Source organism: Bactrocera latifrons, unplaced genomic scaffold (genome assembly GCF_001853355.1).
Source record: "Bactrocera latifrons isolate USDA-ARS-PBARC rearing strain unplaced genomic scaffold, ASM185335v1 scaffold_0, whole genome shotgun sequence".
Classification (NCBI taxonomy): Eukaryota; Metazoa; Arthropoda; class Insecta; order Diptera; family Tephritidae; genus Bactrocera; species Bactrocera latifrons.
Genome location: NW_017534406.1, coordinates 4,535,479 through 4,552,734, shown reverse-complemented (window position 1 = coordinate 4,552,734; position 17,256 = coordinate 4,535,479). Strand labels below are relative to the sequence as shown.

General features: G+C 37.2%; 1 protein-coding gene across 1 annotated transcript in view; it reads left to right on the top strand.

Moving 5' to 3' along the window:
- LOC108967236 overlaps positions 1–17,256 on the top strand; it is a 138,262-nt gene that overhangs the window by 47,419 nt on the left and 73,587 nt on the right. Inside the window, exon 4 of the mRNA XM_018930938.1 lies at positions 3,784–3,845. Coding sequence (XP_018786483.1) covers positions 3,784–3,845 — 62 coding nt within the window. The remainder of the gene's footprint in view (positions 1–3,783; positions 3,846–17,256) is intronic.

Genomic DNA, 17,256 nt, shown 5'->3' with positions numbered 1-17,256 from the left:
GAGACAGGTTTAGTTCCAGTTCAAGAGCTACAGTTGGAGTTGTTCTTACAGCTGCCGTTATGCACAGCGGAGCGAGCGTCTGAACCCTTTCTATTGGTGCGATCTTGAGAGTGAGTTGTTTCCCATTTATAGAAGGGAACAACATCACAAATAACTTTGCGGATATATTTTAGTGCGCACAGAGCTCCTACAATACATACCAAGCCGCCCATTGGCATCAGCAGCATCACTTTTTTGTAACCCCCTCAAAAATATCTTCATTTAGCCGCCAGTGCACGTAAATATATACGTGTGTTATACCCATATTGCAACATATTCTATGATAGTTCCCTAAAGCTTCCATTGGGACATACAACACCCAAGGCAAGGGAATCCGTGAACGAAAGTATAAAAATAATTACTAGAAATATTTTCAGAATTTAATTAGAAATTGTAAAAATAAACCAAAATATTTATTTATTTCATTGAAATAAGATTATCAAGTAAAAATATTTAAAAATAATTTTGGAAATAAAACATTTGCGTAGTAATTTTCTAAATAAAATTAATTATTCTCAGCTCTTTTCAATTTGCTCAACGCGGCTGCAAAAGCAATATTGCAATTAAAAATATTTAAAAATAATTTTGGAAATTTTTTTATATACTAATAACGCTGCAGATGTACAGAATCTTTAAATAAAACATTTGCGTAGTAATTTTCTAAATAAAATTAATTATTCTCAGCTCTTTTCAATTTGCTCAACGCGGCTGCAAAAGCAATATTGCATACTCTAATTCACGCCTGCTCCAAATTGGGGGTCAATAATTCAATGCCTTTCAAATTGATTTTTTTTTCGACTGTTACTCTGCATGCGACAATCTGGCATTCCTCATTCATCGGTGCTATCGTTATCTGCAGCCATGTTGCCGCTTTGTCCTACTTTTTCATTACTAACTGTTTTAGTGCACTTACAATCAATGGTTATTCTGGCACTTCTGCAGTCATTAGCAGCGCATTCCTTCTCTTTTGCCACTTGAAACTGGTGGACCTGCATTTGTATTGAGGAATTTTCGGGGAGTTTTGGTGACACCAGCAGTCATTTGCATTACTCTCAAGTTCTTTGGTTATTTATGAAGGTGCATTGATTTGAAGTATAGAGCTATTGAAATGTAAGTAGGTGATTCATGGCACGAAAAATGAGAGAGAAGAGATTAGGTGAATGTGGAATACTAGTGAATAAAAGTGTTGAATTCTTCTAGTGGATTTGGTATGCCGCTTAGCACCAGATTGTGGACTAGAAATGTATATTTTTAATGACATCATAGAAATTAAACGATTCCTCAATCAATCTCCTTTATTGGCCAATAAATATGATATAAAATCGTTCAAAGCGGCTGAGGTCAATACTTGGGTATATGGAGGGTATATTAGGAGTCTTTTATACATATTTCGTAAGGTTAGGCGTCTCCTACTTCTTCTTCTTTGGCACTACAATCGTGAATCGGTCTAGGCCACAAAACTTCACCACTAGCCGCTGTCCCTTGAGAGTTCACGTCGGTTGTACATCCCAAGTGAAGGTAGGTCGTTACGCACTCAGTGGGTGGGTGCTCTTGCTTCGGGGTGTCGAATCGAAAGAGTTTTCGCCGTATCATCATTTTCCATGCGAACGACATGGCCTAACCAACGCATTCGTTGGATTTTTATGGGCTTAACTATATCCATTTCACCGCAAAGCTCATACAGTTCGTGATTCCATCATCTTCGACATTTATCGCCCTCGCAGACGACTGTGAATACCTTGTGGAGAACAATTGTCTCCAATGCTCCAACTCCTTCCTATCTCGGTTCGTCATGATGCATGTTTCTACGCCTTATAATAGGACGAGAATAATGAGAGGCTTCTGGAGCGTAATTTATATTCGTCGAGAGAGGGATCTACTTCTAATTTGCCAACCGATCTCAATCTGGAACCTGTTTGCAAAAGTTATTCTTCACTTGATCTTCAGACTTAGATTAGGTTAGGTGTGTAGCGGAAAGTATTTATCGATTTTAGGACTTTAGCCATTGAGTTTTTGGATTGGTCCATTTATGTTTAGTTGTCAATCATAAACGAAAAGATGGAATTCGAAATGGCGTTCTGTTGGAATTACGTTCTTCTAGAGACCACAGAAATTTATAGATCAAATTAATGTAGGTAAGTAGGTAGGTAGGAGTGCGGCCCTATTGTCTATCGAGATCAACTAGCACTTGGTGTACCATTTTGATATACTATTCGTTGAACCTCCTGTATCTGCTATTACGTTTCACCTTCTCTCTCAAACCATTTTGAGGCTTCGATGAAACCACTTATGTCTGATATGCTTTTAGTAGAAATCCATTCAAGGTTTGGTGCTTCATGGATTCCAAGTGTTTTGTGTCGGATCTGCGCTAGAGCTGGGCATTCGCAGAGAAAGTGGAAATTTGTTTCCTTGTTCTCTGCTACTCCGCAGCCTCGGCAGATGTCGTTGTTGGGCATACCCATTTTGGATACATATTCCCCTTTTTTACTTTTTCTTGACCTTAATGTAACGCTAAATAATTAATTTCAAAGATACTGAGACCACATCCACACACTTACACAGCTAGATACTGAAAAGAATGCTTGCTGTACCAATATACAAACATATGTAGTTGTAAATGAATAAGTGAGTAAATGATGTCAAGGCACATTCGCAAATATGCTTAGTGAATGCAACAATATGCATTTGTTCGCAGAAGTTATCGGCCATTAAGTGCTTTGTGCAACTTGGCCTTGTTCCTAATAATTGTCATCAATAGTCAGCACTCATTTGCCATATGCGAAGAAGCAATATTATAACTAGTTCTTTGATACGTAATGGTGATTGAAAAGCTAATTTCATATTATTATGTTCAAGTTGACTTATAAGTATAATAGCACATTGTCTTTCACATTAGATTACAAGAGGGATGAAAGCTTCTTGCAGCAAAAAAGATATATGTTTTCCAAACATAAGAGATCTGTGCTTCATTTCTAGGTTCCCTACTTATTTAGAAACAATCTAGATGAATTGGCAACTCTTGAATCTTTTCAGGTTGCGGCATTTCGCCTTCATCGCTGAACAAAATTTGGCTCGAAAACGTCGGATCTTCTTGGAACTATTCGGTCGAATATTATCCAATAATGTATGCTGGGTCTTAAGAATATTTTCTCGAATCTTTATTTTTGTAATTCCACATCGAGAGAGAATTATTATTCCGATGATTACTTCGGCTTTGGTGTGTATCAGTGAATCCATGTTTCGTCGAAAGTTACAGAGCAATGCAGAAACCACTTCATATTGCGCTTAAGCCACATGAATCTCTGCTGTAAAGTGATCTCACCATTGTGAATTTTGTTTGAAGTAAACAAATGCAGTAATCTTTCTGCCAACAGTTTTCTTATGCCCGTGTTTTTGCAGGATATGACCTATGCTCTGTTTTTAGTTACCCACTGTCACAGTTATCCAGTGCATCTTTAATCATGCCAACCCAAGGTCATATACTATTGAATGTGTAATTATTAAACCAAATTTTGACAGTGGTCAGCGAGAGAAAGACTCACTGTATACAACAGCTGCTCATTTTCTCTTTCAAAAAACAAAGAATTGCATCACCGACTGATATTGCTCTTTTTCCATTTTTCTAAAAGACACGTACTTGCCAGGCTTCTTAAGTCAATAAAATTCTACTAACCTGCTTCGGCTTAAATTTGAACAGAAACCGTCTAGGAAAATTTTTTAATCACTAGTATTTTTGCCTTGCAGATTCACTTTTGTGTGGCGAGACGGAGGCTAACAAATTGTGGGATTCCAGTCGTATACAAGAGGTATGTAGCAGATCTAAGTGACGAATTATCAAACTTTTCTAAAGATTGTGAAGAAATCGTTTCCATTCTTCCATTCCCAGTGTTAACAATTTATGTATCTTTCTAAAGAGTAACATGAGAAACTGTGGTGATCTCTAAGATATTCTGATTTTTGTTACCTTACGCCAAATTATTTTATTGTTTTAAATCTGGTTTAGAAATTAATTGAAGAAATACATGATTCGCGTATTTTACTATTCTATGGAGAAATCACATATTAAAGAACTCAGATCTCTGTAAACTTAGTATAAAAGATTTTGGTGTTAATTTCCTTTTTTGCGCTATAAGTTTCCATTTTCTTTTGGGTCTCGAATAATGTTGAAGATTCAACATTTGCTTCTTCTCTAATGTTGAGTCTCAATCAGCCGTTATACACATATCATACAATATATTGGAAAGTTTAAAACTGTAAAAATAATATGTAAGAACATCCATATATTATAACGGGGTTTTCAATAGTAGACAGTATTCAGATAGGGACAGCAAACGACGCTATATGTTTTCCTGCTTTTTGACATTTTTCTTCAGTAAGATTTGCCTTTTAATTATGGAATGATATACGATCCAACGAGTTCAAATTATTAAAAATTTTTACCGAAACTCGGAGTCAGTGGCCTCAACTTTAAGTGCGCAATGTCCAATTTATGGTCGTCTTAATCGTGCTGTCAGATGAGCAATTGAGCAACTAGTGAAAAAATTTTAATCCACAGGCACAGTACAAAATGTTCTCGTGCCAGTGAGACAAAGAAGAGCCCAAAATGACGAAAGTATTACTGCCGCTAGCTCATCAATTGAGTGAGATTCAAATAAGTCTCTCACACGACGTTCTCAAGTGGTGGGCATCTCTGTGACGTCGTTGTGGCAAAGATTTTGGTTTACATCCTTTCAAGATAAAATTGACGTAAGAACTGAAGCCGCTTGACCGTCTCCAGCGATGCGGCTCATTTCTGGCTAAGCAAAATATGCGTTATTGGTCAGGCCGCTATCCACACGTACTCCATGAGAACATTCAATAATAACTGAATATTTTTGGCCCGCATTGGATGATATGCATTAGGATAATATGTGGCTCCAACAGTACGGCATCACAAACCACACCACGAATGTCACAATCGATTTATTGAAAACAAAGTTTGATGATTTGACGCTGTTAGACTATTTCCTGTAGGGCTACTGCAAGTCTAAGATCTATGGCAACAAGCCAGTGACGATTGATTTTATTGACTAGGTTCAGCTTCTGGATTTCTGCAAGCATGTCCATGGTGGCCATGTAGCGCTCTTGTTGAAAAATCCATTAATATGAAACTGCATCACCAAAGTTGACAATATTTCGTGACGTAAGGTGCCGGGCTAGAGAAGAGCCTTTTAAAGGCTCCTCAAATTCTTCTCAGTAGATCGTGTTGAGAAGTTCTGTTTTAACAAATTTATTTAACAGTGGAAAAATATTTAATTATATAAAGATATATGTACTTATGTATCAAACCAAATCTTCGCTAAGATATCTGGATGACTCAATTTACAACAAAGGCATACGAAGTTAATTGCATGGAAGAGCGTCTGGTGCACATCGAGGGCTCATTGATGAGATTTTTTTTACATACATATACATACATACATGTATATATGGTTTTAATATCCTTTAGAACTGTCAAATATTAGCGCAAATAATTACTTCCGAGAATTCCGAAAAAATGCCATGCCATACGCCATGACTTGTAATTAGGAAGGAATGTGACAAACTTACGACAAACTTTGCAATAATTTCGGCGCACATTTGCACAATTTACACAAATATTTGCTTGCTAACGTTATCTATGGACGATTTCGCGACTTTTTGCTGCCAAATGCGAAAATAGAGCGCTTAGTGGCATCCATTCATTGCTAACCGAGAGAGAAGGGGTGGGGGCGGATGGGGGTAAAACTATGCGCATGTTTCTGCTGCAAAATGGGTTGTAAGAATCAACCATTGTTTGTGCAACAACAATAGCTGCACATCGTCGCCAACAACAAACAAGTACAACATTTCCACCAACTATGACAAGGACAAGAAGAAAACATGAATTCAAAACTTGGACGCGCATAAATGCTGGGAAAAAGTGTGCAACAGCAGCAGCAGCGCGCAAAGATAAGCGACACAAAAACCATCAGAAACCTGCCAGCGCAGAGGAAGATGTACGTACCTCGATTTTAAATGCAAGACGATGGCGGAGGACGCAGAGAATGCCATCAAAAGGGGGACGGTGCGTCGAGTGGCTGGTGGCCTTGCGGTTGTGACGCGCAGCAAAGGATAATGTGTAGCAGCGGCTGCGCTGAGTAGCACCAGGCGGCAGCAGCAATAACAACAATAAGCGCCATGAAATGCCGGAAGTACAAGAAATTCAATGAATGAAATTAAATGCATACTTTGTGCGTTTTTTGCGCCGCACACCATTCCTTCGCACCACATCCGCCGCTCAGCAGTTACCACAAGCGCTGAAGAGGCCGCATTGTATGGCTAAAAACTATGGAGTCAAAAAACAAAAAAAAAAAACAACATAAAAAGTAAGCAGCGACGCATTGAAATGCTCTAGATAAATGCACAACTGGTGCTGAGCAAAACGGCCGCGCAGAAAAGTGCAGTGGTGTAAAGCGTCTGTGGAAGGGTTGTGTAAGCGCCCTGCGTGGCCCCCTGTGGCGTGAGACTAAACGCCAGCGACCAATGAAGGAATTTGTTATTGTTGTGCAAATTTGTTCCCACTTCATTCTGCCCCGGCTCTGTTCAGTTATTTGTTGGCCATTGGGTCTGGCGTTTTCGCAGGTCAGTGCGCGCGAATAAAAGGCAGACGGTGACATCGCGAGCACAATTTCTTTCTTTGCGCGCTTTTTTTAAGCGTAGTTTAGCGTGAAAGTCAGCTTTTGTAGTTTTCGGTGAATCTGAATGTGAGCTGCGTGTGACAGTTAGAGAAATAAAGACATCGGTAAGAAGTGGTTAAGACGAGAGGGTTGCGCTTAATGAATACGTTTACATTTTTCGTTCTAATTTATTTGGAATAATAACTGATTTTTTGAAAAGAACTTTCTCAATGAGAAATTTAATTGTAATAAATATATTAAAACTATAATAATAACTGAATTTTGGTCGATTAGCATTTATGGCAGCTATATGCTATGGTGATTAGATCTGAACAACATGTTCGAAGTTTCTAGTGATGCTTTAGACAATAATCTAATGCCGACAGCACATTTCCTGAGCCTAACATTAGATCACCGCGCTGACAACCTACTTGAATCTTACCACCTAAGCGGAGATTAAATACAACAACAAACGGGTGTCACCGAACATTTTATACTCTCGCATCAAATACCATATTTGTGTTTTATTCCGCTATCATCATTGGTTCCTAATGTATATATTATACAGAGAAGGCATCAGATGGAATTCAAAATAGCGTTATATTGGAAGAAGGCGTAGTTGTGAATCGATTTAGCCCATATTTCGTAAATGTTATCAGGGTGTTAAGAAAATATTATATACCAAATTTCATTTAAATCGGTCAAGTAGTTACTGAGATATGGTTTTTGGTCCATAAGTGGGCGACGCCACGCCCATTTTCAATTTTTAAAAAAAGTCTGCGTGCAGCTTCCTTCTGCCATTTCTTCCGTAAAATTTAGCGGTTCTGACGTTTTTTGTTAGTCGGTTAACGCACTTTTAGTGATTTTCAACATAACCTTTGTATGGGAGGTGGGCGTGGTTATTGTCCGACTTCTTCCACTTTTGAACTGTATATGGAAATGCCTAAAAGAAACGACTCTATACAGTTTGGTTGGCATAGCTATAGTAGTTTTCGAGATATGTACAAAAAAGTTAGTAGGGGCCGGGGCCACGCCCACTTTTCCAAAAAAATTACGGCCAAATATGCCCCTCCCTAATGCGATCCTTTTTGCCAAATTTCACTTTAATATCTTTATTTATGGCTTAGTTATGACACTTTATAGGTTTTCGGTTTCCGCCATTTTGTGGACGTGGCAGTGGGGCGGTTTTGCCCATCTTCGAACTTAACCTTCTTATGGAGCCAAGAAATACGAGTACCAAGTTCCATCATGATATCTCAATTTTTACTCAAGTTACAGCTTGCACGGACGGACGGACAGACGGACAGACGGACGGACGGACAGACAGACATTCGGATTTCAACTCTACTCGTCACCCTGACCATTTTGGTATATATAACCCTATATGTGACTCTTTTAGTTTTAGGACTTACAGACAATCGTTATATGAACAAAACTATAATACTTTCTTTAGCAACATTGTTGCGAGAGTATAAAAATACCACAAGACTTTTTTGACAACCTATTATATTGTCAAATGAAAAAATTCTCCATACAAGTATTGATGTCGATTATTCAGTTTATATAGCAGCTTCTTGGGAAAAAATACTCCCATATACTACTATGACCAAGAGATAATATGACTTTATTTAAAATGTTTAAAACTCTAAATTTATTCTTCATAATCTAAAGCCCTCAATGCGCGAAGCGATAACCTTTTAATGTCTTCAATAGATTCAAAATGAATTAATCAGAGAGGTCGTTTGAGTTTGCTGAATAGCCAGAAGTCATGTGATGCTAAATCAGGCGAATGTGCTGATTGCAGCACAATATTGGTTGAAAACTCACGAAACATCAATGCAGTACTCGATGGTGCATTATCGTGGTGCAAAAACCAAGAGTTGTTGAATCATAATTCCGGCCTCCTTATACTAATAGCAACGCGCAAACGACTAATTACACTCAAGTAGTATTTCTCATTGACAGTTTGGCTGGTCGGAAGGAATTCGGAGACAATAATCGAAGAAACAACATAACTTTTATTTTTGATGCGCTTTGACGTGGTTTTTTAAACCTATCTTTACCACGATATTCGGCCCAATAATCGTTCATTTCTGGGTGGTATGCATAGATCTAAGATTAGTCGCTAGTTTCTTTTATGACGTGTTAATCCTTTGTTAATGTTGATAGGCGTCCTGCATGTGGTTCGTGGTCAACGCGTTCTCGACCCTCTTTGAATAATTTATTCGAATCAAAAACACTTGCTTGCTACAAACATTTATCACCGAAGGCCTTTCCCAAAATTTAATGAAACTTCTTTGTTGAATGATTTTCTCGCAAATTGTATTCAATATTAAAAAGTGTTACTATATTTTTTCACAGTAGTGCTTTTATTTTCTTTATTTTATTGTGATGAGTCTAGAGTACTTTATACACAATATTTCAGTGTGTGACCTTATCTTCATAAAATTGAATGAAAAAATTTTCCCGTATACGTATGTATGTATTATCAGTCTAGACCTTCAACTAGCCTCTGTATACATTATGTGATATAGTGATTTTCACCTTTCCGTCTGACCTTAAACCAATTATATTGGTGAAATTGTTTGATATTTTAATATTTGATATAGTTCACTTAAGTTGGCTTATGTATAATCTGGCTGGTGAGAATAATAAAATCGCTTATCACCTTGGTCTAAGAATTCGATATCTTTTGCTAAAGCGACTAAAGTTTACTTTCCAGTAAACAAATCAAACACAAGTTGCTATGTCTGATGATTTTACATTCCATATATAGCCAAAATGTGAATCATCTTAAATTAACTTAGTGTGCGTATTTTTCTAACATTGGTGCATCACCATGCTTAAAACGGGAAAAATCCAATGAAAATTTGCCATATCCCCCATAAGGCCCTTATCACGATTTTCAGACATCATATTGATTTTACTCCTTATAGGTACTTTCATGAAACTCAGAGAGCATCATGCAGTTAAAGTTATACACAAAATGTATTGAGCGTTTATTGCAAGTGATATATAAATTCTGGGTGTGTGCATGATGTACTGTATCAATACAGTAAATTTGATGCATAACTTTAGCAATGTATAAAATTTAAAGGAATGCTTTTCTTAAAAAAAAATTATAGTGTGTTTTGTAGAGCAGATAATTTTGTTTTTTAATCTCACTTTTTCAATGTTGTAGACTTATTTGTTTTAAAAATACATACTTGGGAAAAAAATTCACATGTAAAATCTATGGAAGAGGTTAAATGGTTTAAGCACTGAAAATAAAGAGTTTCTCTGCATTGAAAAAAATCAAAAAGTATAACTTTAAAGAATGACGCATCGCATCACAGAGTCAATTTGAAATGTAAGAATACATCTTTTTTAAATGCATCAGAAAGCAGGTGGTGATACTTATGACTTTTCTAATATCCCTTTTCTATCGTAATTTGTACGAAATATACGTTTTCTTTGTATTTTTCCTTCAAGCCGAAATTTAAACAGTCGCTCTCTGCATTTAACCGTTATCAGCAGTTTATGTACATACTGTGTACATATGCGTGCCACATATAAATAAGCCTGCGTTTAAATACAGATATTTATATTGGCGCTCACTTACTTTAACTTACTCAACTTGCTTCTTATGAACTCGCATGTTACAGTTAGCATTTTGTTGAATTCTGCTGAATTGATATTTTACCTTTAGGGCAAAGACACACCAATTGATGGCAATGATAATGTGGACGATGATGTGCTAGTTTTGTCACGTCTCCAATAAAACGATTTTTTAAGCTCCATTTTATTGCTTTTCCTACAGTAGCATAATCGAAGACTTTTTTAATAAAAAATGTGAAGGCGACACTAACAAAATATTATCAGCATATGCTTACGCTCAAAAGTTTTTGGCTTAAGAAACTTCCAATTTAATATTTTTTTGAAGAAGCTTTAATAATTTAAAAGTGAAATACCAAATAGGTAATCGTAGTCATTAGAAAGCGTTGTGGAAATGGGCACCGCTGTTGAGCCACCCCGATGTTTGACTTAATGTCCTGTGTATAGCCACTCCTTTCTCCATCTGGTATTTTTAACGGAGTAGAGATCATTCTCGTCCTCTGCTTCTCCACTGCGTTGAATAGTCTCAGAGCTGGAGTGTTTTCATCCATTCGGAAGGCATGGCCTATCCGGCGTAGCCGCTGCCTCTTGATTCGCTGAACTATGTAAATGTCGTAATACATCTCGTAAAGCTCATCGTTCCATCGACAGCGGCATTCGCTCTTGCTAATGAAAAAAGGACCATAAGTCTTCCACAGAACCCTCTTTATTCGGCTCTGCTGCTGAAATTATTTTCTCCAGTAGTAGATTGAAGAAATCGCATAATAGAGGGTCGCCTTGCCTGAAACCTCATTTGGTATTGAACGGAGAGGGCCTTCCAAGCCTAACGGAGCTTTTAATATTGTACAATGTCAGTCATCGCATCTTTTCGAAAAATTTTCGATCATTCCCAATGTCGGCCAGTTTTTTTAGCTCTGGGTAACCACGCATTTCGGTCTCTTTCTTTGTTTGCCTGCTTTTTTTCCATGTCCATCTGCATGTCTGTATGAAGCTGCTCATTTGTCGGAGATTGAAGGAAATACCTTTAAGCAAATTGGCATTTTTTATTGCCTAAGAAATTGTTAAGGCCGTGTCAGAACACAGACTGACCGATCAAAATTTGTGATTTACAAAATTTAAAAATCTGCATGTTGGGTTTTTTTCGTCTCCTTAAAATTGACCCGTTGGTACACAGCAAAGATCAAGAAACCAGCCGAATCTGGGTGGAAGCAGAGGAAGTCTGTCAACCGGTTGCCATACGGCAAGTAACTACAAACCACTGGGCGCATATTATCAAAAAGGTTCAAATATTCACTGAGAGTCGGCTAAGACACAAAGATCCTACATTTGAGCAAGATATGTAATACATTTGAGATAAAAGTTAGATTCAGCGTCTTGTGGAGCAGTAAACATAATTTATATAAAATGCTTCTCTCGAAGGAATTTTTGAATTAGGTTAGAAAGAAGTGTTGAGTTGTTTTCATTTCATCTTCTTTTATACAGCAGATAGCGTCTGGCAAGTTTGCCAGCTTTACAGCATGGACGAAATAGGGAAATGGTCAGTTAAAAGCCCCACAACTCGGAGAGACTGGCTTTACTGTGGGCAAAGAGATCACTAGATCCCTTGTGATTGATCAAAGGCCAGAAACCTTTTTCCACAACATATGTACCGCTGTTCCAGGGTGACTTTCTTTGCTAGCTCGTCAGCTTTATAATTTTCTGCGCTTCCGCTGGGGCCTGACACCCATACCAGTCTTATCACAAAAATACTCGTTAATATATAGTTAAAGGCTAGTAACGCCGCCCTGATTTCTGAGTGCATAGTCACTTCTCTGTAGTAGGCTGGGCTTCGGAGCAATAAATCTTCTGCTACCTTAATGGTTGCAACCTCGGCTTGGAAAACACTGCAATATTCAGTAAATCTGAAGGTGGAGTTGATAGAAAGGTGCAGACAGTAAACTCTTCCACCAACCTTCCCCTTAAGTTTTGAGATGGCTTCCTTAAGACATAACGCAATAGTATTCAGGGGTGTATCCACTGACTTACCTTTACAACAAGAATGTTGCGCTCCTGAAAGATGGTCCCTCGGAATGCGCCTCCTTAACTAAAATTCCGAGTTTTTGTTAAGAAAGAGAAAAGGCTGATGGGCCTGAAGTCCTTAATCGTAACGTAGTTGGTAACCTTCCGGATGAACCTAAGTTTGACTCGTCTTCGGGACCCCAGGATGTAACCCAGTCTTACGACAGGTACCTTCAGAAAAGAAGAGATATTAGAAAATGCTTTTAGAGAAAAGAAGAGTACTTTTCGATCCACAATCTTTAATAATTTCAGACATAAACAAAAATTCCCAAAAATATCACAAAGAAAGTGTGAAAAATGGAGACTAATCTTTTAAAAGAAGCCATTGCGAGAACTCAAACTGCAAATACATAAGCATATGTACTTATGGTAAAGGTATGAGTGTATCAATACCTAAGTAGATTGATATATGTGTGCACAAACTGACTGAAACTACGTGAGAATGGACTTAGGAAGTTGAAAGGACGTAGCGAGGTGAGGTAAGAGACTGGCATATTAAAACACGTACTTGCAACATGTTACACCAAAAATTATGGTAGCTGCCTTGAATTTGATTTGAGCACAATTACAAGCACACACGCACAAACCAACACAAACACATACGAAGCGAACACAAACAAATACTCATATGCACGAAATAGTAAATAATGGAGCGTAGGAAGGATGGCATTGCCGGATGATGACGGCTGGACGGGCCGACTGAGAGGCATACAGGCTAACAGGAAGGCGCACATTCTCATGTGCAGCTATGAAAAGAAGACGCATACAAGCCGCCAACGACCGTTAAACAGCCCGGGTAGTGTTGCAAAATATGTTGACTCAACTCATCAACAAAATCGAACGGCAAGTATCAACGATGACGAAGCCATCCAACAACAAGCACACGTACATATTTGACACTGCTGGCTCCGGTGGAGTAACCGTTTGGTGTTGGGCGATGGAAATAGTGTTGGCTGGCGTAATTTGTGTGAGATTGCAGCGTGGCGCACCCACTAGTCTTATTGCTGTTAAATGTTGCGTAATTGAAGCGACATAAAGGCGCGAGGCATGCGGCACTTTTACTTCCAGCCAGAGTATATTTCAATATATGAGTTTGTGGGGGTGTATGCGTGTTTCAGTTGCGGTGACTAAACATCGGTGGCCATTGGCAACACTCTGTGTGTTCACTGGGCACATTTTCGTGCACTTTTTGTATCTTATTGTTGTTGTTCTCATATTATTTTTGCTTCTATCATATCTGTCAAGGATTTGTGTGGCACTATTGGTGTGTTGCTGCCACATACTCACGCACACCTTTACACAAACACACACACTCACAAGTGAGCTCTTCCTAATGAGTACTTCATGAATGGAAATTTCACCACAGAATACTAATGCGATGGAAAATTCATTTTTCCACACGATTGGCAATTAAAAGAGATTCTATCGTTCCGCAGCTGTATATATATGTAGATATATAGCTGTATATGTATGTAGATATATGTGTGTATGTATATTAGTTTATATATAGATCGGCATTTATTTGGTAGTCTCTAATTATGCATGAAGGGATGATAATATATTTACGAAGTTTCGAAACTTGCCAACACCTTCAAGTTGAATGAACATGTATGAACACATACTTACCTTTTTGTGAGTGTGTGTTTATTTACAGATATATGTGTATACACGTAAATGTATGTGTGTAACATTCTTCATACAAAGTGAACATTTTCTCGAGTGTCATTCTTAATTGTTACTTCTTGTGAATTCATTTAGTTAGCTCTAAAAGGCTACGAAAAGATGCTTTGAAAATTTGTTTGTTAAAAAGGGATTATATATTGTTTAAAAGCTTAAGTAACACGATTGGGAAATGTACACCATCACCTAAAATTGGTCTTAAAATCCAAAACAATATCTCATCAAAAAATTGGATATGGATTTTATTGATTGCGACTCACTATATTGGTTAGTCGAAAAGGTCTTTTTGTATTTCTAATCAAACTTAAATTAATTTTCTTTAATTTATATTAATAAATAAATAAATATGTAACATTATGATCGCCCACTTTTTACCATTTTTCCGCTAGAGACATTATTCCTGATGGAAGACAAAGTCTTTTCTGTGGCTCAGTTTGGCCGAATTTTTTCGATTTAATGCTTCAATCTCATCAGCTGTTGATAGTAAAATATAGAGTCAATCGTTCGATCAGGCTGAAATAGCTCTTAGTGCAAGATTCCTTCCCAATCCCACCAAACACTCAGCATAACCTTTCGTGGCGTCAATCTTGGCTTTGCGACCATTTATTGCGCTTCACCATGCTTGGACCATGACCATTTTTCACACATTATTGCCGTATTTGATGCACTCTTTGTCTTCTGTTGCCATTCGCTTTAGAAATGGTTCGATTTCATTTCATTTCAGCAAAGAATCGCAGATGTTAGTTCGGTGCATTAAATTTTTCACAGACAATTCATGTGGTACACAAACTTCGTGCCTCTTTGTAGCCAGCCTTTTTTAAATGGTTCAAAACCATTTGATGATGAATGTTATATATGTATATCGTATACTTTTCGTGTTAGACAGGACCAAACATTTTCCCTTACGTTAAGATTTGAATGGTGGCCAGGTCATGACATTATCGTTTTGATTCAAACTAAGCGACTTTACTACTCGAGCATTGTCATGCCCCAAAATCCAAGGAATTTGTTCAAAGAGATCACTTAATTTTGGAAATGCGGACTTCAACAATATTTTGAAGCGATCGCTGTTCGTCTTCTAATCGATAAAAATTAAGTCAATTGTTCCATAAAACGTGATGGCACCCCACACCATGAATCCACCTTCTCGGGTGTGCTGGCGACTTAAATATATGTAGCTCATCTTTCCGCAAAACGCGATCGGCGATCTAAATTAAAACGTTTTTTTTATGAGTAAAGACAACGCCAATCATTAAGACAAGTTTCCGATTGAACAGTCCACGTCATGTATTCTTTCGCGAATCGAAGCCGTTTTCCTTTGCGTAGTTCATTTAGAGGGCAAAGGTATGTAGCAAGGTAGGTATGATGCGCTATTAGTGCCGTTTTGATACAATATAGTAGAACCTTTATAGTTTTTCGATCTTTTTCATCCTTTTTTTCATCGTTTTTTAATCCTTTTTCTCAATAAGATCTGTACAATTTTTCATATGTTTAAGCTAATTGTTGTAGCATTTTTGTTACTCTGACTGAGGTATCTCCAAAACATGCTTTTTGAACACATTAACCGCCTTCTCAGGTGTGGCAAAACGATAACCTTACAGGTTATAGTCAACACTACACGGTGGGCAACTCATTAAATTAATATTTTGAATACTCAAAAATACAGTTGCTTCAGTCGATGTGTAAGAGGTCGCATTCTCGTTGTAAAAGGTAATTTGGTTTTCTAGATTTTTTCTTATCCTGGCAAACAACGTGATCTGACCAGAATCGAGCTAACATTCAGATACGTTCCGATAAATTTTTAGGTAAGAAATATTGCCGAAAATTTTAGCTTACAGGTATTTTTGAAAGCAGTAATTCTCTAATATACTTTACATTTAAATTTGCAATGTTCTAACTTCTTTATGCAGTCGGAAAAATCCGTTTTCCAGAGGAAAACTGAGGAAATATTCCTCAGTGGAAACATAAAACAACCATACAGTCGACTTGCTTTCAGCTTATATGCGTAAATCCATAATTTATCACCTCTCACGATTTTATAGACATGTTTCCAAGCAGATATTAGGAAAATATTATTTTAACGTTTCTCTCGACCAGTCAGTACGAGCCAATTTTTGAGCGACTAACGATTGCGTGGGATACAACATGAAAAAATTTTATTTTACAGTCAAATGCTGACACAATTCGAATATATGCTGACTTCACTAATGCCTATAGTTGTCTCCTTGTTACGATAGGTCACATGACGATCTTGCAATATCAGTTTTTGTTCACATCTACTACCTCGACTGAATTCGCCATACCATCGATAAACACTGAACCTTGATGGAACTTGATTGTCAAAAATTTTATTAAGTCTTTTAAAACACTGTTGCTGAGATAATCCGCGACGAAAGTTGTAAAAAATTATCGAGTGAAAATGTTCGCGATTTGTCAATTTTGTTTTTTACGAGATGAATATTTTAAGTTACTGTAACCAGCACAAATAGCGCTTGTATGTCAAAACATACTGAGTGTGTATAATATCAAAGCTGTTAAATTTTACGATAAAGTTGTGAGTTGCCAGATTCCTACTCTTCATTTTGATTACACCGCTTATGATTGACATACAAACTGAACTATTGGAAAAGTTCTTGTAATGTCTCTTTTTGTATTTGTGAAGGTTATTTTTTAGATTTAATTTCGTTTTTTTAGTTTTCATACAAAGATTGTTTTAAAAGTTATATGCTGTTGAATTTATACATCGAATATATTGTATTCATATAGTACACCATTTCCTATGAGCAACACAGAATGCATGACACACTTGTATGAATGCTCGAGTACATAAGTATGATGGCTAAGTTTAACTGCGTATAACTTTTAAGATAATATTTTTGTGTAAAAATTTGCTAGACCTTTTTTGTAGAGTGGGAGATTTGCAACTATAATCGCCCGCTGTTATATACATGAGAAAAGTAATATTATTTCGGAACTATTAAATTGAATATAAAGAGCGTGCTTAGGCTGGATCCCTATTTTTAGGGCAAAAGCTGTAACTTCAGAGGACGTTTGCAAGAACATAATACATTTTGAAAATAATGCAGACTTAGTGTGTGTTTACAATACTCGTATATAGGATTTTTTTTGGGAGAGAATATATATAGCATACTTTTTTAGAAGAAATTAAGAAACAAACAATTAAAGTTAACTGGTTTTCAAAAAATTG